The sequence below is a fragment of the Cyphellophora attinorum genome (genome assembly GCF_001299255.1).
Source record: "Cyphellophora attinorum strain CBS 131958 chromosome Unknown Contig24, whole genome shotgun sequence".
In the NCBI taxonomy this organism is placed as follows: Eukaryota; Fungi; Ascomycota; class Eurotiomycetes; order Chaetothyriales; family Cyphellophoraceae; genus Cyphellophora; species Cyphellophora attinorum.
The window spans coordinates 359,836-385,417 of NW_017253252.1; the positions used below are offsets into that span (position 1 = coordinate 359,836).

Sequence of the window (25,582 nt, forward strand, 5' to 3'; positions counted from 1 at the left end):
GCAGCTCATGCGGCCAAACGTCGTGGTTTGTCAACTTGATCCAGATTGAATTCCGCTGGGTCAGGTCAGGCAGATGCATCGTTCAGCAATGGAGTGCGCTCGTCTCCTGAATCGTCGGAGCTAGGTGCCTCTCGCGCCGTATCTCTGTACGCCAGCCAAACGGTAGGATAGTACAAGATGCTAGAAGACGATCAACAACGTTCACTCCGCAACCTGATGGACTCACAATAACAACAGCGATGAGATCGCTGCTACCATGATACGCTGCGACCTATCCTTATAGTAGCTATAGTGATCTCGAGGACCAAAGATAGCATCCAGTAGCAGCCAAAGCCAGAGAGCTGTAGCCAGGACAGATTTCAGAATCTCGAAGCGCAGAGTCATGCTCTTCGACGTCTTCCCGGTCGGGATCTTCCGCTGGAGCAAGACCGTGAAGATGATTCCGCCAGCCATTAGGGAGTTGCAGAGATGGTTAAAGAAGTCGTAGATCGTGTCGAAAGTATAGAACGTGTTGAAGACTGCTAATACACACCCAGCCAGACAAAGATTGGGCCTGCGACAATCGCCTGGAAGGTCCACACTGTGCGGAGGATGTCGCGACCCATACTATAGTCAGTGTCCATGTTTAAAGCGTCTTCGAAGTCTTTGAGTTGAACGAGTATGATGAACGAGCATTCGAGCGGACATATCTAGTCTTGGGGCATCATGGCCCCCATTGCTGCCTGCCTGGCGGTGCAGATTGCGCCGTTTCATCTTCCGGAATTAGCCTCGCCCCCAGGACGTGGAAGGCACAAGGCGAACTCGCGCCACCGACGCCGCTGCTCTCGATGGCTATGTCTCGAGAAGTCCGTCTGTGAATGAGATGTCGTTCTAGCTGTCGGAAGCTGAGTGAGTAGTCACAAGGCGCTACGTGGCAGAGGGTTCTGTACAAAAGACTTTAGTGCCCCTAAGCCGAGGCATTTGTAGGGGAAGTTCAAGTTATCGTTCGCTCTACCATACTCCTACCAACTAGGAGCATTCAAATGATGCTCCAGTATCTTGAAATGATATCGCACTGAATTGCTGACGGCTCTAGAGAGCGCTCGATATCATGAGTGGCCGCGCCTCTCACTCGACATACGATACAATAGCGGAGATCTGGACCGCTGTCGGCCTGCCATCGTTTGCACTCGGTGCCTTGCGACTTCCTAACGCCGATAATGTTGGCTTGCCATCTTCCTATAAGGTCGGACAGCTTGCACAAGCTACGATTGCGTTAACAGCGCTGGCTGCGACGCTGATACACACTTCTCGCCAGGGTGACCGACCTGCTGCTTTGCACAAACTCCCTACTGTGACGGTTCCTCTCGATCATGCTTGCATTGAGTTCAGATCCGAGCGCTTCTATACCATCAACGGTCATGCCCCAGCCAAAGAGCAACATGCTATTGGCGGCCTTCATAGTACCAAAGATGGTCATGTGCGGATTCACGATGGCTTCCCTCACCATCGTGCAGCGGCCCTACATCTGATCGGCTGCCTACCTAATGCGAGCACAGAAACGATTAAACGACAGTTGCTACAATACAGTTCAACCTATCTTGAGACCAGAGCCTTTCGATCTGGAGCCATAATTGCTGCTCTGAGATCATGTGAGGAGTGGGATTCGTCACCGCAAGCAAGTGCTGTCGCAGATTTTCCGGTCTTAATCACGAAGATTGCGGAAGGACCTGCTCCTGGGTGGAAAGCCCATCTAGACAGCGGTGGTCGAAAGTGCCTGGCGGGCTTGAGAGTCCTCGAGTTCAGCCGAGTACTTGCTGCGCCAGTATGTGGCCGAACTTTGGCTGTCCATGGTGCCGATGTGCTTTGGGTGACCAGTCCGAAGCTACCGAGCCTGCCTGCCCTTGACAAAGACACCGCTCGAGGCAAGAGATCCATTCAGCTAGATTTGACAGACAAAAGTGACACGCAGACTTTTGATACATTGTGCCAGGATGTTGACGTGGTTATTCAAGGCTATCGACCAGGCGCTCTTGCTGCCAAAGGAGTCAGCAAGGAAGAGCTGCTCAAGAAGACAAAGGGGGGTCTCGTATATGCGAGTCTCTCAGCATATGGCTCGTCAGGTCCTTGGAGCAAGCACCGAGGATTCGATTCCATTGTGCAGACTCAGTCCGGGATTAACGTATCAGAGGCAGACCACTACGGACAAGGTGAGGCGTCGCGCGTTTTGCCTTGTCAGGCGCTAGACCATGCATCGGGATATTTTCTTGCATTCGCAATCATGACCGCTCTGTATAAACAAGCCACGGAAGGTGGATCCTACGCAGTAGAGGTCAGTCTGGCAGGGACCATGAAATACCTGAAGAGCCTTGGCCAATATCCAGGCAACACTGGTTTCGACTGCACAGACGCTAGCAGACAAGCTGATCTTCCAGTCGGCATGCTCGAGACGAAGATCTCCCAATTTGGGTCGCTCAAAGCTGTCAAACATGCTGCCACCATTGATGGCCTGGAAGTAGGATGGGATAGGATGCCTCGGCCTTTGGGGTCAGATGAGCCTCGATGGCTATGATCGGGACGTGCTGAATCACTGATGGTACCGCATTCGCGGCAAGCGGCCTGAACCAGGACCGGGTAGCCTTCCTACAAACCTGGAAGCAGAAAATTCTTCACCCGGAAGCGCTCATCGCATCGCTCTACGACTTCTGTGATGTTGGTCATGGATCTTGGCACGCAATTTGGCGAGCTGACCGTGCGTGCTGGACGACGGCACCATACACGTAAAGACATGTCGCAATCGACGACCTCGTTCAGCAACAGTGGTCCAAAATGGTAGGATGGAGCGTTGCGCCCGTCTTAGTAGCTAGCTGATCCAAATTTGCAGGCACTCATGTGGGCGCTGTAGTGTAGCATGCATCAACGAGCAAGGGCACTGTTACCAGGTACAACGTCAGACTTCGAGTCGCACCGGCGCGCCTTTGATGAATCTACGAAGCATCAGCGTGGAGACAAAGGTGAGCTGCTGGAAGGTAAGTCGGGGTGAGCTGCTGCAGGACCGTACGGCTTAGACTTGGCAGGAGGCATTTTCCCGGATGATGTCGGGCGTCCTGGGCATCTCTGACGACAATCGATCGGAGACTACACAGGTTCTTGCTCTTTGCTTCCTGCTTGTTCCTGTGCGATGGCAAATCGCGCTTTGCAAAGGTAATGAGGCACCCTTACGACGCACTGAACTTTCGATGCGCCTTGTCGGTTAGATGAGAGGTGAGCGGTGCTCAAGGCAGCCATGCACGCCCTTTCTAGATGCAGACTAGCGTCCGAGGGCCAGAAGCAACCTCGTCTTCAGTTCGTCATGAACCGCTTGAGGAATGTCCCCAAACCTCAATAAGCATCTCTGAAGCTGCGAGAAGCACCCGTCAGACGCATCCTGAATACTTCGTCTGAACGTGCTGGAATTGATGTGCCCCTCGTGACAAGTTCGTTGAAGACTGTGCTCTGTTCAAAGCTGCTGTTTGTTTTCACCGCCATCATGGTCGCAACAGCGAAAAAGTTCACCCCAGAGTCAGTGACTCCCCCCGCTTCGACGCGAACCAGATTTGCTAAACCTATAGGGTGATGCTACAAGCTCCACGACGAGGACCAGCAACGCCTTCCCCGGACGGCAAGCTTGCTATATTCTCACAGAGCACATATTCATTCGACAGCCACTCAAAGGTGAATGAGATTGGCGTACTAGACATCACCAATGGTCAAACTCTGATCATCAGCAAAGACAGCAAGGCCAGCGAGTCAACATGGCTTGGGAGCGGATATGAGGTTGTGTGGCTGAAGGAGCTCGAGAATGGCAACACCTCTTTCATCATCGCGGATGCCAGTCAGCCCGGGAAGTCTTACACAGCGGGCACAGTGCCGGGTCCCGTAAGCAACTTGAAGGTGTATACAATCAAGCCTGGCATGGTCGCTATTGCCGTCGCTGGCCAAGCCAATCCGGATGGCACGCTGTACAGCCCAAAGGACGAACAGAAGCCCCATTCCTCTGCTCGAATCTACGACTCTCTCTTCGTTCGCCATTGGGACCGCTATGTCACCAATCAGCGCTCGACGATCTTCACTGGTGTGCTGCAGAAGTCGTCCCCGAAGGTAACCTCAAGGCCCGGACGATATCATCTCATGGGCTTTCAAAATGCTCTGGCAGGTAGCAAGCTGGAGAGCCCAATCCCACCTTTCGGCGGCGCAGACCATTTCGATGTCGGCAGCCAGGGTATTTGCTTTGTGGCAAAGGACCCAGATGTTGATCCTGCTATCCATACGAAGTGTAATTTATACTTCATCAACAAGGAAGACTTCATGGAGTTGGGCTCGCCGGAACCAATAAAGCTTGGCGAGCTTCGCGGCTTCGATGGCGCTGCTACCTCTCCTGTGTTTTCGCCTGATGGGAATCATATTGCCTTCCTGAAGATGAAGACAGACGGCTACGAGTCCGACAAGAACCATATCGTCTTGATACATAACTTTGCCGGCCTCGCCACTGCCTCGGAACCACTGGCATCAGGCGACGGGAATGGCTCATGGGACCGGTCACCACGCAGTATCGCTTGGGCTAATGACGGCAAAGCACTGATCCTGGAAACAGAAGATGTTGGATGTGGCTGCCTTTTCAGGCTTGACCTCACGCCCCCACCAGGCCCAGGCTGGAAGCCCACGAAGCTCACCTCTGGCGGCAACGTTGTTGCTGCGGCTCCCGCCTCGTCCGACTCGCGCTTGCTGTTTATCTCAAGCAATAGCCTGGTTGACAGCAGCACTTACACCATCATTGATCCCGTCGACCCAGTAAATGCCCGTGTGGTCTCTTCGCTGACCGGCGATGGGTCAATGTTCGGTCTGTCGCCAGCGCAAGTCTCCAGTCTCTGGTGGAAGGGCGCAAATGACCATTCGGTCCATGCTTGGATGGTCAAGCCGTCCTTCTACAAAGCAGGCGAGAAGTATCCTCTTGCCTACTTGATTCATGGTGGGCCACAAGGCGCTTGGAATGATTCGTGGTCGACACGATGGAACCCATGCATTTTTGCGGAACAAGGCTATATCGTGATCGCGCCCAACCCAACGGGCTCGACAGGCTACGGGCAAGGATTCACCGACGCATCCGGACTCAGTGGGGAGGTCTTCCGTACGAAGATCTGGTGAAAGGCTTTGAGTATATCGAAGATGATCTGGACTTCGTAGACACGTCTCGCGCTGTGGCGCTAGGTGCCAGTTACGGCGGATACATGATGAACTGGATCCAAGGACACGATCTAGCGAAGAAGTTCAAAGCGCTTGTTTGCCATGATGGAGTCTTCAGTCTTACCGCTCAACTTTCGACTGACGAATTATATTTCCCGGTCCATGACCTCGGCGGTCCGTTATGGAAGAAACAAGATACTTGGGAACAGTGGGATCCGAGTCGTTTCATTGGCAACTGGAACACGCCAATGTTGGTCATCCACTCGGAGCTCGACTACAGACTCACCATGGCGGAGGGCTTGGCCGCTTTCAATGTGCTGCAGATGCGAGGCGTCGAGTCTCGTTTCCTCTCGTTTCCGGATGAGAATCATTGGGTGCTGAAGCCTGAGAACTCTCGAGTCTGGCACCACCAGGTCATCAATTGGATCAATCACTACGTTGGCCTGCCCAAGCTGCTGGACAAGGAAGGAAAGGACGACTCTGAGTATGTCAAGCAAGCCCGCCGTGCTTATCCAACAGCAGTGCCGGCGCTTGGTCTTGATTGAATTGCTCAGCAAAAGTTTAGCATCTATGGGAGAGTCAGTTATACAATTGATCTTACAAGTCCAGCCTTCCTGCTATTGCGCTACACGCTTGCCAGAACCTCCTGAACCGCTTTTGCGAGCTCCTTCTTGTCGACCGGCTTACCTTCCAACGGACCTCCAGGCTGTAAGAGCTGTTTCATGACAAGAGGCTGCCTCTTCCCATCCTCGCCCATCCCTGCGACAACCTCACGAATGATAGGCAGCATCTCCTCTTTCGACATGACCTGCACGCTCGCCGCATACTCGTCCAATACCGAAATCTGTGCCTCCTCTTTTTCCTTCAGATCTTCCCTCTTCGCCTCCGCAAACTGCCTCGCTGCTGTAGCCGACGCTTCTTTGCGCTTGTTCAGCATGTTCAACAATTGTAGATCTGTCTTGATGGGTGTGGGCCCGCTTTCTAGCCGATTGATCTCGGAGATGATGGAGCGGATCACGCTCAACCTACCGTATTCCTTTAGCCTTTGTTTTTGGTTGATGTATCTCCTGATGCGGAGGTCCGAGCATGCTGTCCTACCTCGCAGTGTCTTTTGCTCTCATGGCGGTTTTCATGTCTTCCCTGAGCTTTGCCAGTAATGGGGGCGTAGCGTTTGATGAGGAGAAGCGAAGGCTATTTTGTGTGGATTGGCGCAGGCATGAAGCGCAGAGGGGCGACCGTAAGAGTCGTAGGGAGCGAAGTGTGGGTGTCGACATCCTGCAGACCACTGTCTATCTCAGAATGTGAACTCGTCTGTAGTGAGTTGATGTTGATGTTGGCGCTGATGCGCTCTTTGCACATGTGGGCTAGCTCGAGAATTTGGGCAAGCTCAAATTCTTGTCAACCGGCGATCTGAAGGGCCGCTCGGCTCGTTCGTGCCAAGACCGACCCGAGCAGCTTTACCTTCGTCGCTTCCAATCTATCACGATCAGGCAGAATTCAAATTGCAATGTTAGCGCACCACGCCGGTTCCATGCAAGAGTGCTGATTTGTATCGCTGGCTGGAGTTCTCTGGCCGGCACAAACACTCGTGTCTGCCATCCGAGGTGGGCTCCAACGCTGTAGGGAGGCCTCTGAGGGTGTATCCATTGGCAATCGAGGTGTTGAGGAGTTTTCAGAGTTCAACGCCCAAGTCAGCCAGACACGACGTTCAAACCATAAGCCACTGACGATCATCCGAGCCGTAGTGAAAGCCCTGACAAAGCAGAACTGACGCACGGATGCGAGCTGAGCGATGGACATATCTAAATGGCATCTCCATCAAACGAAGAAGAGCAGCAGTCTGCTGAAGGCCTCCCTGACCGTGCAGTCGCGTCGCCTCGGAAGAAAGGCCGGGGGCGCGGGCTGAGGACTCGATCGGGATGCCTCACATGCAGGAAGCGACATGTCAAATGCGATGAAGCCCGCCCAGCATGCACGCAGTGCACTCGAAATCGGAAGACGTGTTCGTACGTTGTCAACCGCGAAGATGGGTCACGTGCAGCTACGACCGAGGTCGCATCACCAGTCACGGCTTCTGCTCCAGCTCCTGCTCCCGCTCCCGCTCCTGCGTCTGCTCCAGCTTCTGCTCCGAAATCCAATAGCAATGGTCACGGTCCAGAGCCTGGAACCGTCACGACTAACCTCGAGTACCAATCCAGTGGATTCTCAAACACCGAAGTCACGCAGAACATGACAGCCACAGGAGCCAGTCCGGCAAGTATCGATCAGCCAGTCGGAATTGCAACTGCGCGATGGTTTGGCATGCTTGCAGGCGATGCGGAATTGGAATTCAGGACCTCGCCACAGCAAAATTTGCCGGAATCTCCTGCAACTGTCAATTCACAGCTTCCCGTTTCCGTTCCCGTGCACGTTGGCTTAAGCGATTCGCCTTTCACGCAAAGCTATCGTTCGGACGATCTCTGGAGCGAACGTCTGAGCTGGCAGTCTCCAACGCGTTTGACTCTACAAGATGCTGAACAGCAACTGTTCGACGTTTTCGTTCAACGCATCAGCCTCTGGCTCGATCTACTGGATCCGTACCGGAATTTCGCGTCGCTAGTACCTCGACTGGCGCTCTGGAATGTCGGTCTGCTGAATGCGGTGTTGACTCTGGCGCTGCGTCACGAGTCTCTGCAAACAACGTCCGTGGAAAGCCCGTTCGCGCGTAGAGACGCGTTGCAATACTACCATGAGACACTGCATTATCTTAGCAAAGCTTTGCAGTATCCGTCATACCACACAAGTGACGAGCTTCTGGCTACTACAATAATCATCTCTGCATATGAGATGCTCGACGGCTCATCGAGGGACTGGGAAAGACATCTACAAGGCGTCTTCTGGATTCAACGTTGTGAGTTATGCCTCGGTATTTCCTTGCATCTCTCTCTGAGCTGCTTCGTTATTGCCTGGCACATTGCTCTGATCTGCTTCATCGTTTTCTGACATCACTCTCGGAGCTTCTTCATTGTTGCTTGGCACATTGCTCTGATCTGCTTCATCGTTTCCTGGCACCAGTCTCCGACCTGCATCATGATTGCATGACACAGATCTCTGAGACAAGGCTAACGAGTTTACTCAAAATAGCTCAGGTGATACACGGCGATTCTGGTGGCCTCCGAGGAGCGATCTGGTGGACATGGCTCTGCCAGGATGTATGGGCCGCGTTTCGTGATCGTCGAAGGGTCTTCACCTTCTGGAGACCGGAAAGGAAGCTCGCGCAACTGGGACCGGCGGAGCTAGCAGCGCGTTCCGTTTTCATTCTGGCTCGTGTTGTCGACTATTGTTCTGCGGGCCAGACGGCGGAAACACCCAGCGGTTTCATCGAGAAGTCTCGACATGCCGAGCAGCTGAGTGTTCTGCTTGACGAATGGGCCGACTTGTTGACGCCGCAGTTCACACCTCTTCCTCGTTACGCGTCCAAAGAGGCTGTGTTCAAGGAGATATTCATCCATCCCCCTCTCTATGGTGCGTCACCGAGTTCTTACCGTTGCGTCTGATGAGTCTCTCTGCGACAGCTAATTAGCCTCTGCGCTGCGTCAAGTGACTCTCTTTGTTGCGTCAGATTACTCGCTCTGTTGCGTCAGATCATTGGCTTCGCTGCGTTAGATCACTCGCTTTGTGGAGTCAGATCAGTTTCTCTGTTGTGTCAATTCTGCTTTTCATGTTTGCTTCTCCAGTTCCGGTTCTTCAATTCTGCTTCTTTGATTCTCCCTCCGTTCTGGTTCATCACCTCTGTGTTTCTAGCGCTGCCTCCTTTTGCTAGCATTTAGCTAACATGTAACAGGCGTCGCAATACAGGTACATCATGCCGCAAGGCTGTTGATTCTTCTTCACAGACCGACTTTGGGCGGCCTTCATGAGTCACTAAAGCGGCAGGCTGTCATCGATGGCCATGTTGAGCAGATTGGGGGCATTGCCTCGACATTGACGGACTATGCTTCGGGAACATTGTCTTCACAGTGTTTGTATATTGGTGAGTCTTTGTTTCAATGAACTTGAAACATGATTGACAAAGACTACAGCCGGGCTAAGCACTTTCAACCAGCGATATCGTGACGAGATTCTGCGCCAGATACAGCTTTGTCGAAGCAGAACCGGATGGCAAGCCACCTCAATGGAGGACGAGCTCAAGTTTCATTGGGAGCAGCATTCGGGGTTCTGATTCTGATTCTCATTCCGTTTCCGATTGGTGCGACTCCGAGGCGAGTTGTTCGGCTCGCACACGACTTGGCATGTCTTGTCCCCAGCTACTAGACTTTGCCACAACTGGAACCCTCGCTCCGCAATGCTTCTCTTCTCCGCAGCACCGGAAAGCACGCCGTTGCTGTAACACACGCGCGACACGCGGACTGTCGATAAGTCTGGCAAGTTGACGGCCACCATCTTGATATGCTAGCATCTACATCAACACAAGAACTATGATACAGCGTACTCCTAAAATGTCCTGGCGCGACAACAACAAACATCTGCGCATCTTGCGAGATGCCGAAGAAAACGGCTACGGTGTAATCGCAGCCATTGCATATAATCTCGAGCAGATATTGGGGTTTGTCAAAGCCGCAGAACAAGCGCAATCACCATTCATCATTCAGTTCTTCCCATGGGCGATCACATTCTCGGATGGACTCATCGTCCGAGCGGCCGCTGATGCAGTATCTCGGGCCAAGGTACCCATCTCAATACATCTCGACCATTGCCAAAGTCCAGATTTGGTCAAGCTTGCAGCGGATATGGGAACGTTCGACAGTATCATGGTCGACATGTCTCATTACGAGAAGGAGGAAAATATCAGCAGGACGCGCGAGCTAGTGGCGTACTGCAATGAACGCAATGTCGCGACTGAAGCCGAGCCTGGCCGTATTGATGGTGGCGAGGATGGCGTTGCCGACCTCGGTGAGCTTCAGAGTGTGTTCACTACTGCAGAGGAGATCGAAGATTTCGTCGCAACAGGCGTGGACGCTCTTGCGCCGTGCTTTGGCAATGCCCATGGTGAATATGGACCTCAAGGACCCAATCTAGATTTTGAGAGGTAAGTGCACTGCACTTCAGCAAAGCAGATGATTGCGGCATGAGGTACTGATTATAACGCTAGGCTCGACGCCATAAGAACCGCCAGCAACGCGCGCGTCCGCCTGGTTTTGCATGGCACAAACGGCTTCGAGCCTGATCTTATGAAGAAATGTATTGCTGCCGGCGTCTCGAAAATCAACGTTAACAGGGTCGTGCTCGACAACTACAACAGTCACCTGAAGAAGAATGCGCCTCATCTGCCGCAGACGACTTTGATGGAGCAAGGTGTGCAAGAAGTGATTAAGCAGACGGTGGAGTGGATGGAGATCTGTGGCTCTGCTGGAAGAGCGAAAGCCTTGGCTAAGCAGCCGCTACAAAATGGAGTATAGAATCTTCATCGCGAAGGCGCCCAGATCTCAGCTGTTTACAGTCATGCAAAGTTCGGACCAGACCATGCATCCCTGGGATACGCCGCAGACTATGGTTCCAGTGACCACCAACTACCTTCCAGGCTAACCCATTGCTTGCGTATGGTCTAGACTCGTAAACACCAATGCCGGCATACAAACACATCTGATGACTCGACGCGAGCCTTCTGCATGGCCGTCCGCCTCCTCCAGTGCAACTGCCTTCAGCTTACAGTTGCCGGTGGGAATCGATGGAGACTTCCCCGGAGGATGTCACGTAACCATGTGGCTGTAGAGCTTAATCGGCCCTAAGCATTTCCATCATGGTACGAAGGTCTCAAGAATGACCTGTGCAGGTCGACGACGACAGACTGCTTCATCACAATAAAATTAACAATTATTGTCTGCCAACGACAGCACGCGCGACATCCAGCATGTCATTTCACTCACTCGATTCGGCTTTCGATGCACTGTTGGGGCCAGATGCGACCATCGAATGTCTGCTCACGGTTGAAGAGCCACTGTTTCACGAGGCTGCAGTCTTCGATCCGGCAACGGACCAGCTATTCGTGACAAGCAACAGACTAATCGATGGAAGCGGCAACCAGCGAGTCCAAATATCACGAGTGCATCTGAAAAATGATGCAAGCCAGGTCTCCATGGCAGCGCTTTCGTGCGCAAACATTGCGATGGGCAATGGCGGCGTCAACTACAAGGACGGCATGATGATTCTGTGCGATCAAGGTGGCAGGTCTGCTCCAAGTGCGTTGTATCTGGTGGACATGGCAGCACCAGAGAAGACCCAGCTTCTCATCTCCGGATTCTTTAGTCGTGGCTTCAACTCGGTCAACGATGTCGTTGTCCACAGCGACGGCAGCATATGGTTCACCGATCCGACATACGGCTTTGAACAGGGCTATCGTCCTAAACCTCAACTTCCGCCTCAAGTCTATCGATATGTGCCACCGAGGGAGGGCGTCGCAGGCAGTGGAAGTATACGGGCAATAGCAGATGGCTTTGGTCATCCCAATGGCTTGTGTTTCTCGCCTGATGAGCACATACTATACGTGACGGACACTGATCGCGTTTGCGGAGATGGCTCGATTCGAGATGATCGAGCTTCGTCCATCTATGCATTTGACATCATGGTGGTCAAGGGACAGCCATTCCTCGCAAACAGAAGGTTGTATGCCATGGCGGAGAACGGCATCCCGGACGGAATCAAATGTGACTTAGAGGGTAACGTCTACAGCGGATGCGGTGACGGTGTCGATGTGTGGAACGAAGGAGGAAAACTGATCGGGAAGATTCTCGTGGAGGGCGGAATCGCGAATTTCTGCTTCGGCAAAAACGGCGAGATGTTCCTGCTGAACGAGACGCGACTTTGGCGAGCTCGTCTCAAGGGTGGCGTCAAGGGTGCTTTGCTGGGGTTGTAGGCATGTGATGTGGCAGGTGTGGGGAGTTGAGCACCGGCGATCGATCGCCGGTACGGCGCTTTGACCGCCCATGCAGACCATGGTGGATATCTCTCCAGCTCTCCAAGCTTTACCTACAGGGGCACCTCATGCGTGGAGAGGTTCCCGAGACGAGTGCGAGCGAGCGCGTCCAAGTAAATATTTTGGTTCTTAAGTCAGAGTGGTCCGCAGAACGGCGGGACAGAATCATCTTGCCGAACACATCTCTTTCCATTGATACAGCCAGCGAATATACAGTAGATTGAATAGCGAGACCGTACCCAACACCACCAAAGCGCAACCGTTTCCAGCACAGTTCGCATCCAGCCATAAGCATTTAGCCATGGGTTCCATTTCAGCAGCAGACCTGTCAGTTCAGGAAAATGCCCAAACAACACCACAGATGGCAATCAACTTGGCAGGAAAAGTGATCGCAATCACTGGGGCCAACCGGGGGATTGGTCTCGGCATAGCAGAATGCTGTCTCGCCAACGGTGCGGCACGAGTGTACTCCATCGACATTGCCGCTCCTGGAGATGAATTCAACACTGTCGCAAAGCAATCCAACCAAAGACTGCTCTCGAAGACTGCGGACGTTACGAAGGAAGAGTCGATCTCAAGTGCACTCAAGGAGATCGTACAAGAAGCTGGTGGCCTTCACGGCATGGTGGTAAATGCTGGCCGGACAAACCATAAATCTGCTCTTGACTTCACGGAGGAGGAGATTCATCAATTGTTCAACATCAACGTAAGTCCTCAACTCACCAGAACTCTCGGGACAAAGACTAACACCCGACCTTGTCATAGTTGTTCGGAGCCTTCTTCTGCGCCAGGGCAGCCGCCAGGCTCTTCATTGAGCAGGGCGTCAAGGGCTCGATTGTCTTTACTGCATCGATGGCGTCCTACAGACCTAACAAGGTAAGTCCCAAGTTCCAGCAGAAGCTGTTGTATAGGATCTGTCACTCACCATCTTCAGCGTGTGCCTTCTGCCCCTTATGGCGCCTCGAAAGCCGGAGTTCGTAATATGACACACACTCTCGCTATGGAGTGGGCGAAGTACAACATCAGAGTCAACTCGATATCACCCGGCCTGGTCGAGACTGCTATGACCTACTGGGTGCCTCAGCAACCTGACTGGGAGCAGCAGCTGAAGTACTATGGTGGTATGCCGAGACTGGCCCAGGTACAGGAACTAGGAGGAGCATATGTGTACCTGTTGAGTGATGCTGCGAGCTACACTACAAGTATTGACATCCCGGTAAATGGTGTCATTGGCAGTAAGTGGAATCAATCCTATGCGTTGCCGAGTCACAGTCGCTTATCATTCACGTGCAGTTTGTTAAATGTTGAGGACGGACATGTGTTCGCCCTTAAGGCAGGAGCATACCACGGTTTCAAGTCAAGAAGAAAGTGCATATGACGGAGTTCAGGGAGAGCGCACTTCAGTCGGAATAGATGCGAATGATCATCAAAATACCTATACATGCTCACGTGTGACATGGTCCCCAGTGCCAGTCGCGCCACTTGCCATACCAGGGTAGCACCCGCTGCTACTTGGTGGGACGAATGCTTCAGTTTACCAACACCCATGCGGAGCCGGCGTTCAAGGCAATCGTCGAACGAGGGGTCCCCGGTGATAGATCTCGCACACGCATGCCGTGCATGGAAAGACGAGAGAGCTCAGCGATATGCGTCCCAATGCCGAGACTGATGGAGCTGTGGAAAGCAGAAGTTGTGCTGGCCGAAACCAAGAATACTGATTGTTATGTACGCAAGTGTTCAAGGCACTGAGAAGGCACCATCGATAATCACGTTAGCACCCGTCATATAACTGCTAGCATCGGACGCTAGAAAGACGTAAAGCTGCCCAGTGAGTCAGTGACCGATCGACAAGCTTGGAGTCTTTGACTTACGCCCTTGAGCTCTCTCGGATCTGCCATCCTCCGAGCTGGAACCTGTGCAGTCCACTGACTTCTGATCTCCTCCGGTTGCGACATTGTCACTGTTGGAACGAGTGGTTAGGCACAAGGCTTGAGTAGTCCGCATGCGTGGACAGAGAGCACTCACTGTTTGTGGCGACATAGCCTGGGCTCACACAATTGACTCGTGCAAAGTCGACCCACTCCACTGCTAGATTCTTGCCCATGTGTGCAGCAGCTGCTTTGCTGGAGTTGTACGAGGTCTGCGGCTGTGGAGTGTTGACCAACACTGAGCTCACGCTGACCGTGATGATCAAGTTGCCGTGGCCCTGTTTCTGGAATATCCGACCAGCGGCCTGAGCAGTCCACATGACTCCGTAGACATTGACTGCATAGTCCTTGTCGAAGGTTTCTTCGTCATAGTCGAGACTCGAGATCTGTCTACAGACCCCGGCGTTCGCAACAACGACATCGAGATGGCGGGTAGTTCCATTATGTTTGAATGCCTGCACTGCTTGTTCAATAGCAGCCGCAATGTCTGCTCGTTTCCTGACATCGGCGCATATTGGCAGAATCCTTCGACCAGTCTGTTGTTCTATGGCTTGAGCTGTCTTGGTTGCCTTATCATCAGCAGTTGTAAGGTAGGTGAAGCACACATCTGCTCCCGCCTCAGCGAAGGCTCGTACTATTTCCAATCCGAACCCCTGAGCACCGCCGGTGACGAAACACAGCTTGTCTTCCAACGAGAATTGCGACAGGATGGGCGCGGACAACACGGACTCGGGCACTTCGAGAGGCATGTTTGGGCTGGACTTAGGAGCTCAAGATGTCGACAATGTCTTCAGTAGAACCGACGACAGAAATATCAGGCGTTTGGACCTGTGCCAGACTGATGGACTTGACTTGGGTGGGCCCTGCCTTCTTGCAATGCAACTTGTCAGTCCTCTTCATCCTGTCAACAAATCGCGTATTCAACGCTATCTGCAGCACAGTAGGCCGAGCCATCAGCTCGGATCGAGTGGCAGGCCAGTGAAACAAGCTCTGCCACCTCAACTAGACCTGCGAAAGTGAATGAACGGTCTCGTCTAGCACGACCTACTCGTTCCGAATTCTGGCGTGAGCCCATACTTGTGGTGGGCAATCACGCGTTCGCAACAAGCTTCCGAGGTCTCAAACAAGACTTCGACGCGACGCTGCTGCTGTTGTCGTGCGGCCCGAAGGTGTGGTCCCAGTTCTGCGAGAGCAGTCACGTTACCAGGTAGGTCGGAGTCAGCAGATCCGTAGAACTTCCAGAACATCGCCCCAATCTCCACTACTACCACCACGCACCACCGAGCTCGAGACGAGTGAGTGACCGAGCCGAACTGTGCAGTGTGCATGAACGAGCAACAAGCTTCACATCGAAGCTCAGCAAGCTTTTGTCCCCGGGTGCGGGGAGGCCTGGAGTTTGGGACAGGCTCAGGGCTATCATGTCCATATCGACTCAGACGTACCACCTCCGTGACCATCACGACGTTGTGGCTTTCTTGTCGAGACGAGCTCATGTTTGACTTTCTGCTTTCATCTCCTCTCCTCTTCGCAATCAAGATGACTTGCCACATGGCATACTCGGGGTACGGAGACCCCAGCTTCATCACAATATCGCGATATATAAGTATGGCCTGCCCCTCCGATCCAGGTAAGTGATCTTCATCGGCGACGACAACAACTCCGCGAAGCAAAGCATCTGGTTTTCAATATGGTCGGTATTCAGACATCATCGGGGCCCTCCCGCATGGAGGAGCTCACCAAGGGCCGTCGCAGTGGCTTCCGTGGATTGCTTGGGGCCAACAGATACCTCATGATCTCGAGTGCGACCGCTGTGATCGGCTCCTTCCTCTACGGAACTGACCAGGGCGTCCTTTCCAACCTGCTTACTGGAGAAAACTTTGGCGCCAAATTTCCTCAGGTCTACACCGATCCCGTACTGAAGGGTTGGGTTGTGGCTGTCCTACAGCTGGGTGCATGGCTCGGCGCTCTGATCAATGGTCCTCTCGCGAACAAAATCTCTCGCAAGTACAGTATCACGGTTGCAGCATTTGTGAGTTCGCCCACAAGACCATGTGATTCCTGCTAATTGATCCGACAGCTTTTCACCCTCGGGAGCGCCCTGTGTGGTGGCGCACAGAGTATCGGTTATCTCTTCGCTGGTCGTATCATCGCTGGCATCGCCGTCGGACAGGTCTCTCACGTGGTCCCACTCTACCTCGCCGAAATCTCGCCGTCCCAGTTTCGCGGAGCGTTAGTCTCTTGCCAGCAACTCGGCATTACGGGAGGCATCATGGTATCGTACTGGGCGTGCTATGGAACAAGCTTTATCGGCGGGCAGGCCTGCGATGCTTCAAAATCGGCCGAATTCGGCTCTGCAGCATTCAACCCATACACTGACGTTCCAGCAGGCGGTTGCACTGGTCAGACTGCTCTGGCGTGGCGTCTTCCTCTCTGTCTCCAGTGTGTACCCGCAGTCCTCCTTCTGGTCGCCTCGCCGTTCCTGCCGTTCAGCCCAAGATGGCTACTCACAAAAGGCCGCGAGGAGGAGGCACGTTCGACAATTGCCAGACTGCATGGCCTGCCTATCGATGACCCAATCGTGGAGACTGAATTCCTGGAGATTAAGGCTGCTGTCATCTTCGATGATAGAACCGCTCGGACACTACATCCCAACAAGAGCGGGGCGGCCCTTGCGTTCGCCAAGTTCAGCATGCTGTTGACCAACAAGGGACTGTTCCGCCGGCTTGCGATGGGCTGCATTATCATGTTCTTCCAGCAATTCACAGGTACGTTGATGATGAAGCCCGCCCCATAGCATTTCTCGACCTCCTGAACAAGCTCGATCTCTCGTCACGTTACTCTCCGAAGAAGCTCGATGCATCGTCTTCGGACTCTCTGAAGAACCTCGATCTCTTGTCACAGACGTCTCTGAAGAAGCTCGATGCATCGTCATCAGACTCTCTGAAGAACTTCGATCTCTTGTCACAGACCTCTTCGAAGAAGCTCTATGCCTCGTCACAGGATACTCTGAAGAAGCTTGACCCCCTGCTCGCTCTGCTCACCAATCCCACAAACGCGTTCGCTGACCTATCTTCTAGGCATAAACGCAATTATCTACTACGCGCCGACGATTTTTGGCAGCCTAGGCTTGAACGCCTCAACCACATCATTGCTGGCTACTGGTGTCTTGGGAGTCGTTGACTTCGTCTTCACATTCCCGGCCATTTTCCTTGTCGACCGCTGGGGTCGCCGTGTCTTCCTCATGGCGGGTGCTCTGGGTATGCTGATCAGTCATGTCGTCGTCGCCGGTATCGTCGGACACTATGCCGGCAACTTCACTGGTGCTGGTGGTGCAGCTGCCGGCTGGGTCGGAATCGTATTCATCTGGTTCTTCGGCGCCAACTTCTCATACTCCTGGGGCCCTGTTGCATGGCTCCTGTGCAGTGAGATCTTCTCTCCGGGCCACCGAAGTCAGGCAGTCAGCATCATTATCAGCTGCAACTACATGATGAACTTCGTGGTTGGACAAGTCACCCCGAACATGCTCGACAAGCTCAAGTTCGGCACCTACATCTTCTTCGCAGCTTTCTGTTTGATCATGTTCCTGTGGGTCATGTTCTTTGTCCCAGAGACCCGATACAAGACCTTGGAAGAGATGGACCTGGTCTTCGGCGACAACCTTGGCACAAACGATCTGGAACGTATGCGCGAGGTGATGGCAGAAGTTGGACTCAACCCTGCTCATGGTCATCCAGGCGTTGTGCCGGAGCATGACAGCGACGAGGAGAAGGCCACAACGCAGGAGAAGTTGTGAGCGTCGCATCTGATGGAGGTCTGCTCAACACCAACCAAGGAAGCTGCTGATGGTGCAAATTGTATCGCTGATCTCGTGACTCTCCTTACCGTGGACGGCGCTGGAGGTCTGAAATCATTTCGCTGATAAATCAGCAGGCATGGAATGGACGTCGCCTGGGCGTGACTTGCGCGCCAAAGATAGAAAGTATTCCTTGTGGACTTCATGACCAAGGAGAGCGCTGTATATTTGACTTGAGTCAACTACTTGAAAACGTTCTGAGATGAACCTCATCTGGGCGTCACCCCAGCGTCAATCGATAAAATATAAGTATATTCATCGTGATCTTGAAGCCAGGGAACGCTTTGGTCCTTGAGCCAGTGCGACTGTGGTTATGTCACCACGAGGACCGACAGGAGCGTGATAAAATCTCCTGATGGGCTATCCAGGTCAGATCGACCCTCAGGCCGGGCACATTCTCTGCCCAAGCTGTTCTCTTAACGAGGACATATCAAAAAGCCATCGTCCGTTGATGTACGTCCTGTAGCCACAATACGCTACCGTACATTCGCGGTGTCGAAGTAATCATGCTTCATTTCAGGCTCTTTCTCATGTTGCTGAGACTTTCCCCAGTCAAAACACTACCCAGGGTAGTGATGCTCATGAACGAACGATGCGCAATCGCGCCCGTCTACCTACCATGCTGCGGCCTTGGCATGAACGAGCCGAGTGATTTTTCTTGGCGGTGCTGGCTTCCCCGAGACGCGACTATGATTGCGCCAAAACTTTTGAATACAGCAAACATCACGCTCCTTTGTAGTCCTCATTACTCCAACTTCCAGCCCGTTCACACCATTGGGATCTTGGATGTAGTCTCGCGACCCTTCGCACAACCGCGACCGAAGTCTTCCATGCATTGAACAGTAGAAGCCCGACTGAGGTTGCGACCCTCCCCGTCGCGCAAGGCCTCATGGCGACAGAGGTGTATGCGACGCCGGCAAGGCCAGTGCCTGGTGTCTTCCCAAACACACCGGCAACAGCGGCGCCCATGAGGCAACCTTCCTTTCGAAACGGCCACCCTCAGCAGCAGAATAACTCACCGGGCATCGGTTTGCAGGTCGCTCCGGCGCAGCAGAATCAACAACAACAGCAGCCGCCGGCGCCGGAGGCACTGAAGCCAGAGCAAAGAGCAGCGAGATACATCAACGAAGCTCTTGCTGACGAAGCTCAGTTCGCAGACATCGATACATACCTGCCGCCTGGCCCATCCTCAGAATATGAAGTTCAGACAGCGCTCACATGGGCGCCCTTCCAGCGAGCACGTACCTACCCCATACCAGATCAGGTGTTTGAACAGTACAACCATTCGAATCTCACTACGTTGATGGGTCTGTTCGCCGAGCTGAAACATGCGTGGGTATCTATCGACAATGGGCTGTACATATGGGATTACACAGCGAACAATCCGGAATTATTTGGTTTCGAGGACCAGCCACACAGCATCACAGCGGTCGAGCTGGCAGTCCCTAAGGCGGGCGTTTTCCTCGATACGGTCAAGAACATGATAGTGCTTGCTACAACATCCGAGATGAGCCTTCTTGGGCTGGTGACTGAAGTCGTGGGAGGTGCGCCGCAGCTCTCTGTGATCAAGACGGGCATGTCAACGTCGGTGAGAGGCATGGATGTGTCAGTCATTGCGCATTCGAAGAAGACGGGCAGGATATTCTTCGGTGGCACCACAGACAACGACCTCTACGAACTCACGTATCAGCAACAGGACGGGTGGTTCTCTGGCAAGTGCTCCAAAATCTGCCATACACGAACAGCAGTCCAGAGCTTGACAATGTCGCTGCCAGCGCTCGGTGGGAGGTCGTCAGAGTTCATTGAGCAGATTGTTGTCGATGACAGCCGCAGCCTTGTCTATACCCTGTCTTCGAGATCAACGATACGAGTCTTCTTCATGAGGACTGACGGTACACTTGCTTTGTGCATCACAAAAAGCCCAGGTGATCTGTATTCCAAAGTCTCGCATCTGGTCACGCCTAACGAATCACTCAATCCTCGCGTCAAGATTGTCGCAATATCCCACATCCCCTCGCAGGAGGCTTCACGATACTCTCTCATGGCAACGACGGCAACAGGCTACCGAATATACTGTAGTACCACCAGCTCCGGTTTCTGGGGAGCCGCAAGTTCCGGCGGCCCAGCAAGCATGGAACCTCAGCACGTTAGAGTACCGCCGTCAACACCAGCAGCTTTTGTGTCAGCCACCAGTCGTGTTCATTCTGGAGTGCAACAAGCCTCCAACATGCATGCTCCTAATCCGATTCTGACACAAACTCGTCTCGCTCAACGCTTCTCGCCAGGATACTTCTTCTGTTTCACGGCCAAGGACCAGAATTCCCCAACGGATGCACTATTTGTGTGTACTCCGGATGCCGGACGCGTCATTCGGCCAGCCGAAATGGGTCAGATTAGCAAATCTGCCGAGACTGCTGTCTGGATTCCTCTCGGAAGCAGTGCAGAGGCTCTAGGAGCATCGACGCCGTACATTGCCCCGTCAATACAGCCTAGGGGCTTTGGCAACGACTTGGCAGTTCAATTTGATCAGCCAATACCTGAAGTTGCTGTCCTCACCAACACTGGCGTCCACATTATCAAGCGCAGACGTTTGGTGGACATCTTTGCGAGCTTGGTCCGGCAAGGAGGTGGGACGGAGGGATTCCAAAATGATGTCAACTACCTCATGCGGACGTATGGCAGGACAGAGACCCTAGCGACTGCACTAGCGGTCGCATGTGGGCAAGGGGTTGAAGTCACTTCAGAGACTAGGTCGACCCGAATATTAGACCCCGACGTACTCGAACTTGCGCGAAAGACCTTCATTGACCATGGCGGTAAGGCAAGTTTGAATCAGAATCTCATCGCGGACCGGTCAATGCCACTCATCGATGCCGTCCGACCATCACCTCGCCATGCTGCCATCACACTGTATCTATCTCGACTTCTTAGGTCTGCTTGGAGGAGCACAATTGCCATTGAGGTCAAGACAAAGGACACCTACGCTGTACAGCCAGTCATCAAGCTGGACAAATTACGCTCGATCCAAGAAGATCTCTCGGCTTTGCAACGATTTTTCACAGCTAATAAGACCTTCATCAAAGGTCTGAGCGGACCAGATGATCTGCCTCAGGCTGGCTCTCGCGATGACGAAATTGCAATGCAGGGAGAGCATCGTGCACTGCATTCCGTCATTAAGTTCGTCGCCAACACAATTGAGGGCATCTCCTTCGTCCTGGTGCTTTTTGAAGAACGAGTCGAAGACATCGTGCCATTACTACCGGAAGCGTCCCGGCCAGAGCTCTTCAAGCTGACCTACGAGGAATTATTCAGCAGCAAGAGAGGCTTCGAATTGGCGAAAGAACTCGTTAAGGGGATAGTTAATCGCAACATCGCCAAAGGGTCCAACGTCGAAACTGTCGCAGAATCGTTGCGACGACGATGTGGCAACTTCTGCAGCGCAGACGACGTGGTCATCTTCAAAGCCCAAGAGCTGCTCAAACGCACTGCAGAGCAGGGCGCGAATGCAGAGTCTGCTCGCAACCTTCTCAACGACAGCTTGAAGCTATTCGAGGACGTGGCTCACAGCCTGCCTCGTGACTACCTCAAAGCTGCAGTGAAGCAATACTCTGACCTGAGCTTCTTCGCTGGCGCCATTCAGTTGGTGCTAAGAGTGGCCCACGAGATGGACAAAGCAAACGATGCCCAGTCATGGGCTTTGGAGGGACGCACAAACGAGGATCCCCGAAAGGAGAAATTTGAGTCGAGACTGAACTGCTACTCCCTTGTGCACGATGTCATAATCGCAATGGATAAGAGCATCGAAAAAGTACCAACCTTCACAGACGGCCGGCCGACATTACCAACAATTCGGCGAAACGAGGCTTATGATGTTATCGCGACCTCCAACGATGAACTCTTCCTCACCGACCTGTACGATTGGTATCTCTCGAACGGCTGGGCGGATCGGGTGCTGAGTATCGAGTCACCGTTCATAATCAAATATCTGGAGCGCAAGTCCACCGAGGACATCGTGTTCGCAGACCTTCTCTGGCGCTACTATGGACAGACAAGCCAGTATCAGAAGGCAGCAAATGTACAGATGCAACTCGCCATCTCTGGGTTCAATTTACCCCTCGATCGTCGGATAGAGTACCTCTCACGTGCTCGCGCCAATGCATCAACCTACACACAAGGGGGCAATCGCAAAACGAAACAACGCCTTCTGCAAGAGATTGCCGAGTTCATCGAGATCGCCGGCATTCAGGACGAGCTCCTCCAACGCCTCCGGGACGAGCCACGACTGAATGCAGAAGACAAGAAAGCACTCCTCCAAAAAATCGATGGCCCCATCCTGGACATCACCACCCTCTTCAACAAATTTGCCGATCCAGCCGGCTACTACGATGTATGCCTCATCATCTACAACGCCGCCGACCTTCGCGACCCTTCGACCATCAAAAGCACCTGGCAGCAGCTCCTCGAGCAGATCCATACCGATGCCGCCGCCAAGGAAAGCGGCCCTCAGCCATTCGAGCTATTGCCGAGACCATACGCAGCCTTGGTGGCCGGCTACGATTGTCTGAGACCGTCTACCCTATCCCACTACTCGTCCCCATGCTGCTAGCCTACTCTTACAACTCACAACGCGACATCGCGCCCGAACACTGGGTGATGGACATCTTCCTCGGCCTGGGCGTGTCACACGAACAGCTTTTTGAAACACTCGAGCAGATGTTCTGCACCGAAGACCGGCCATTTGTGAACAAAGCCAAGGGTGAGATAGTCAAGGAGGCGAGTTACGTGGCGGGCAAGTGGTGGAGCGAGAGTCTGCGAGCAGGAGGAACAGCGATCTTTGGGGGCGAAGAAGCGGCGAAGCGGGTATTGGAGTTCTTCGAGGCCGTCGTTGCCGTCGGCGGGAGGTATGGAATCGAGCCGGGCGTCGTGGAGATGGCGGCGGGCGTTGTGGGAAAGATAAGAGAGTTCCTGGACTAAAAGCTGTGGATTTGGTAGAGCATTATCGGGAACCCTGAAAGCGCGGCAGGCACGCCTGCACATAGCGCTGGTAGCCAGCCAAGTTACTGGCGACTGCTAGATGGCACCTGATGTTCGATGCATTGCGGACCGTCAGGGCAGTACAGATTCGCATGTTGCCGATGTCCAGAGCAATGACATGACATTGCCAATCGGCATGGCCTCGGCCGGCTTGATATGTATTAGCGAGCTGCAAAACCTTGCTGGGTATCGAGCTGCGACTCTAAGTACTCGGCGTTTATTCCAGGTCAACCACCTTCCATTCCCGAGCCACAAATCGCGCTGCTCGTCATGGGTTTTCCCGGCCAGGGAGGGCACTGAGGCCCTGACACTATTCAGCTGATCGACTTGGTGGGCTTGAGCTGAGCCTCACTCGAGCATCAGTGCAAAAAGTTGATATCTCGTAGACTTTCTGGCTAGGGAGGTCGCTGTAGGAAAACGCCCAGTACTTTGATTACAACTTGGTGCTGTTCTTCCGTCACAATGCCTAAGACTCCTGACATGCACATCCATTGGATCAACACCCAAAGTCATGTTGCTTGAAGCGCCTGACTCAGACTCATGACCTGGTAGCCCCTCCGCCTGAGCTCCGGAAGCACCTTTGCCAGCATCGGCGCCGTCCATGGCCGTCGGTCGTGGCAGATGATTATCCCTCCCGGCCGTGCCATACTCAGGATATGTCGTGCGTTGATCCACCAGTAGGGAATCTGTGGGTCATGCGGGTATATGCCTCCTAGCACGATCTGGTGACTCATCTGTTGCACTAGACCACGCATGGACGTTGAGAAGAAGCCAGAGCCTGGCCGAAAGAAGCGCCTCTCCGGTTGCGGCACTCCAGCCGACTTGTAGACATTAGCAATGAGGTTCTGGACTGTCTCAATCTGGCTCCGGAGCTCGTCGTCGCTCAGTGACTTCGAGGCTTCGTCGTGCATTGCATGATTGGACAGCTCGTGGCCTTGTTCCACCATGTCCACCATGAGATCCTGCCTGCCAGGCACTTGGGCTCCGATGATGAAGAATGATGCGGTAACATTGTTTGCTGTCAAGATCCGGAGTAGCTCTTGGGTGTGCTCTGATGGTGCGTCATCGATGGTCAGCGCGATGATGTTTCGAGAGGTCGGCAACTGCCATAGTACGTCGGGCCAGCGCTGTTGAAAATAGCGGATCAGTGCGTTGGGTGGCTTGTAGATGATGTACAGAGGCAAAATGACCAGCAGCGTAGCGAGGATGAATAACAGTAGGAGCATCGTTCGTACATGAGACCGCTTTCGGTATCGCCTGGGCCGATTGATGAAAGGGAGGCGGAATCTAGGCATCTGGTTCCTGAAGATCGTCCATCGCACCTTACGCAATGATGTTGAGTCAGCGCACAATGCAGGTACAGTTCATGTCGCTGGAGTCAATCGAAGGATGAGCTTCGTGGAATATGGTAAAAGTATTTGCCATAGCAAAGGATGAGCCATTAACATTGGAATAGGGGAAGTTAGAAAGTGAGGTGAGGCCTGGGCAATTCTCCGCGACTTCCATTTCGGGGACAGCCTGGCAGATCGCGAAATCTCACCTTCACTTCTTGTTGTCTTAGACCACTACTCGCCGGCGCCTATAAGTTACCGCCCACAGCGCCTTTGTCTATTATGGCGACGCGCCGACAAGAGCTCCGGCCACTGGACTATGTCTTCCTTGGGTTCTTCGCCATCCACATACCTGTAATTGTGAGTTTTCATCTCCCAGGCCTGGCTTGGCGCGAGTCTCGATGACTGCACATACTGGGCTGCATGCATTGCATACTGGTTGCTGACTTGAAGAGATCTTCGTCGACACTGGAATACTATGGCCAGCGGAACATTTACCCATCGTCAACAAGACTCTGCTTGAGTACTATGTGGCAACCCTCAACGACCAGAACTTCGTTGATCCCCCAAGATTCTTCACAGCATACGTCTGGATGGAAGTTCTCTATCACTTACCTCTTAGCGTCTGGATGATGACGGCCATCCTGGAACGTAAGTCATGCGATATCAATGATGTGCACGCAGTGCTCAGCCTTCCCAGAAAACCCTCTTGTACCGCTCCATCAGCTCCTTTTCTCGGTACAAACGGCGGTGACGACCCTGACCTGCGTGGTCGAAATGTTCAGCTGGCAGTATACCCGATTTGAGGAGATCAAGCTCTGCACCATCTACTCGTTATACATACTCCTGGCTCTGGTCATGGGCTATGATTCATTTAGCAGGGTGAGCAGTGCGCTTGAAGGCAAGGCGAAGAGCGCGTAGTTTCTCATTGGACGCCGGTCCCATGTCGTACAGCGTCCTTTATCACCTATACATATATGTGTCTACAGATCTATCCCACAAATGCCCTTGTCCCCGTATTGTGTCGTAGAGATCATTGGCCTCATGGCGGGTCGGGAAGAAGATTCGCGGAGCAGAGAAGCACTGTGTGGCGCATATCAAGTCTGTACCAAATGTGCCAGTCGTTCATTATGCGACTTCCTCATCTAGGATAGGCAGTAGCCCTGGCTTCTACTCCGTATGCAAGAACTCACTAGATCGCGAAGGATATGTTTCCGTGCCCACAATCCATCTTACCTAATGCCCCATCGATCAATGACTACGTACCACGATGCATGTTCCA

The 25,582-nt window shown here is 53.2% G+C and overlaps 12 protein-coding genes across 12 annotated transcripts; 8 read left to right on the forward strand and 4 right to left on the reverse strand.

Annotated features, from left to right (window-relative positions):
• Window positions 1-65: 65 nt before the first annotated feature.
• AB675_10374 (uncharacterized protein) lies at window positions 66-453 on the reverse strand (the record flags this gene model as incomplete). Its single annotated transcript, XM_018139141.1, has 2 exons — window positions 66-180; window positions 227-453. 2 exons carry the CDS (start codon window positions 451-453, stop codon window positions 66-68), a joined length of 342 nt encoding a protein of 113 aa, XP_017997439.1.
• Window positions 454-1,090: 637 nt separating this feature from the next.
• AB675_10375 (CaiB/baiF CoA-transferase family protein) lies at window positions 1,091-2,551 on the forward strand (the record flags this gene model as incomplete). The annotated part of the gene is made up of 1 exon (XM_018139142.1): window positions 1,091-2,551. The coding sequence occupies one exon, from the start codon at window positions 1,091-1,093 to the stop codon at window positions 2,549-2,551; it is 1,461 nt and encodes a 486-aa protein (XP_017997463.1).
• Window positions 2,552-3,508: 957 nt separating this feature from the next.
• AB675_10376 (Dipeptidyl-peptidase 5) lies at window positions 3,509-5,747 on the forward strand (the record flags this gene model as incomplete). The annotated part of the gene is made up of 3 exons (XM_018139143.1): window positions 3,509-3,540; window positions 3,591-5,146; window positions 5,203-5,747. 3 exons carry the CDS (start codon window positions 3,509-3,511, stop codon window positions 5,745-5,747), a joined length of 2,133 nt encoding a protein of 710 aa, XP_017997400.1.
• An 80-nt stretch (window positions 5,748-5,827) lies between these two features.
• Window positions 5,828-6,323, reverse strand: AB675_10377 (Altered inheritance of mitochondria protein 41, mitochondrial; the record flags this gene model as incomplete). The annotated part of the gene is made up of 2 exons (XM_018139144.1): window positions 5,828-6,227; window positions 6,301-6,323. 2 exons carry the CDS (start codon window positions 6,321-6,323, stop codon window positions 5,828-5,830), a joined length of 423 nt encoding a protein of 140 aa, XP_017997424.1.
• A 685-nt stretch (window positions 6,324-7,008) lies between these two features.
• Window positions 7,009-9,403, forward strand: AB675_10378 (uncharacterized protein; the record flags this gene model as incomplete). The annotated part of the gene is made up of 4 exons (XM_018139145.1): window positions 7,009-8,092; window positions 8,326-8,706; window positions 9,026-9,214; window positions 9,264-9,403. The coding sequence occupies 4 exons, from the start codon at window positions 7,009-7,011 to the stop codon at window positions 9,401-9,403; spliced, it is 1,794 nt and encodes a 597-aa protein (XP_017997377.1).
• Window positions 9,404-9,680: 277 nt separating this feature from the next.
• On the forward strand, window positions 9,681-10,640 carry AB675_10379 (putative fructose-bisphosphate aldolase; the record flags this gene model as incomplete). The annotated part of the gene is made up of 2 exons (XM_018139146.1): window positions 9,681-10,270; window positions 10,334-10,640. 2 exons carry the CDS (start codon window positions 9,681-9,683, stop codon window positions 10,638-10,640), a joined length of 897 nt encoding a protein of 298 aa, XP_017997309.1.
• A 452-nt stretch (window positions 10,641-11,092) lies between these two features.
• Window positions 11,093-12,094, forward strand: AB675_10380 (Gluconolactonase; the record flags this gene model as incomplete). The annotated part of the gene is made up of 1 exon (XM_018139148.1): window positions 11,093-12,094. One exon carries the CDS (start codon window positions 11,093-11,095, stop codon window positions 12,092-12,094), a length of 1,002 nt encoding a protein of 333 aa, XP_017997315.1.
• Window positions 12,095-13,891: 1,797 nt separating this feature from the next.
• On the reverse strand, window positions 13,892-14,831 carry AB675_10382 (putative oxido; the record flags this gene model as incomplete). The annotated part of the gene is made up of 3 exons (XM_018139149.1): window positions 13,892-13,975; window positions 14,026-14,114; window positions 14,180-14,831. The coding sequence occupies 3 exons, from the start codon at window positions 14,829-14,831 to the stop codon at window positions 13,892-13,894; spliced, it is 825 nt and encodes a 274-aa protein (XP_017997443.1).
• Window positions 14,832-15,769: 938 nt separating this feature from the next.
• On the forward strand, window positions 15,770-17,875 carry AB675_10383 (Sugar transport protein 2; the record flags this gene model as incomplete). The annotated part of the gene is made up of 4 exons (XM_018139150.1): window positions 15,770-16,111; window positions 16,160-16,847; window positions 16,877-17,138; window positions 17,203-17,875. 4 exons carry the CDS (start codon window positions 15,770-15,772, stop codon window positions 17,873-17,875), a joined length of 1,965 nt encoding a protein of 654 aa, XP_017997426.1.
• A 949-nt stretch (window positions 17,876-18,824) lies between these two features.
• AB675_10384 (putative nucleoporin) lies at window positions 18,825-22,909 on the forward strand (the record flags this gene model as incomplete). The annotated part of the gene is made up of 2 exons (XM_018139151.1): window positions 18,825-22,494; window positions 22,542-22,909. 2 exons carry the CDS (start codon window positions 18,825-18,827, stop codon window positions 22,907-22,909), a joined length of 4,038 nt encoding a protein of 1,345 aa, XP_017997382.1.
• A 569-nt stretch (window positions 22,910-23,478) lies between these two features.
• Window positions 23,479-24,195, reverse strand: AB675_10385 (Peptidoglycan-N-acetylmuramic acid deacetylase PdaA; the record flags this gene model as incomplete). The annotated part of the gene is made up of 1 exon (XM_018139152.1): window positions 23,479-24,195. The coding sequence occupies one exon, from the start codon at window positions 24,193-24,195 to the stop codon at window positions 23,479-23,481; it is 717 nt and encodes a 238-aa protein (XP_017997444.1).
• Window positions 24,196-24,582: 387 nt separating this feature from the next.
• Window positions 24,583-25,221, forward strand: AB675_10386 (uncharacterized protein; the record flags this gene model as incomplete). The annotated part of the gene is made up of 3 exons (XM_018139153.1): window positions 24,583-24,660; window positions 24,756-24,951; window positions 25,001-25,221. The coding sequence occupies 3 exons, from the start codon at window positions 24,583-24,585 to the stop codon at window positions 25,219-25,221; spliced, it is 495 nt and encodes a 164-aa protein (XP_017997356.1).
• Window positions 25,222-25,582: the final 361 nt, after the last annotated feature.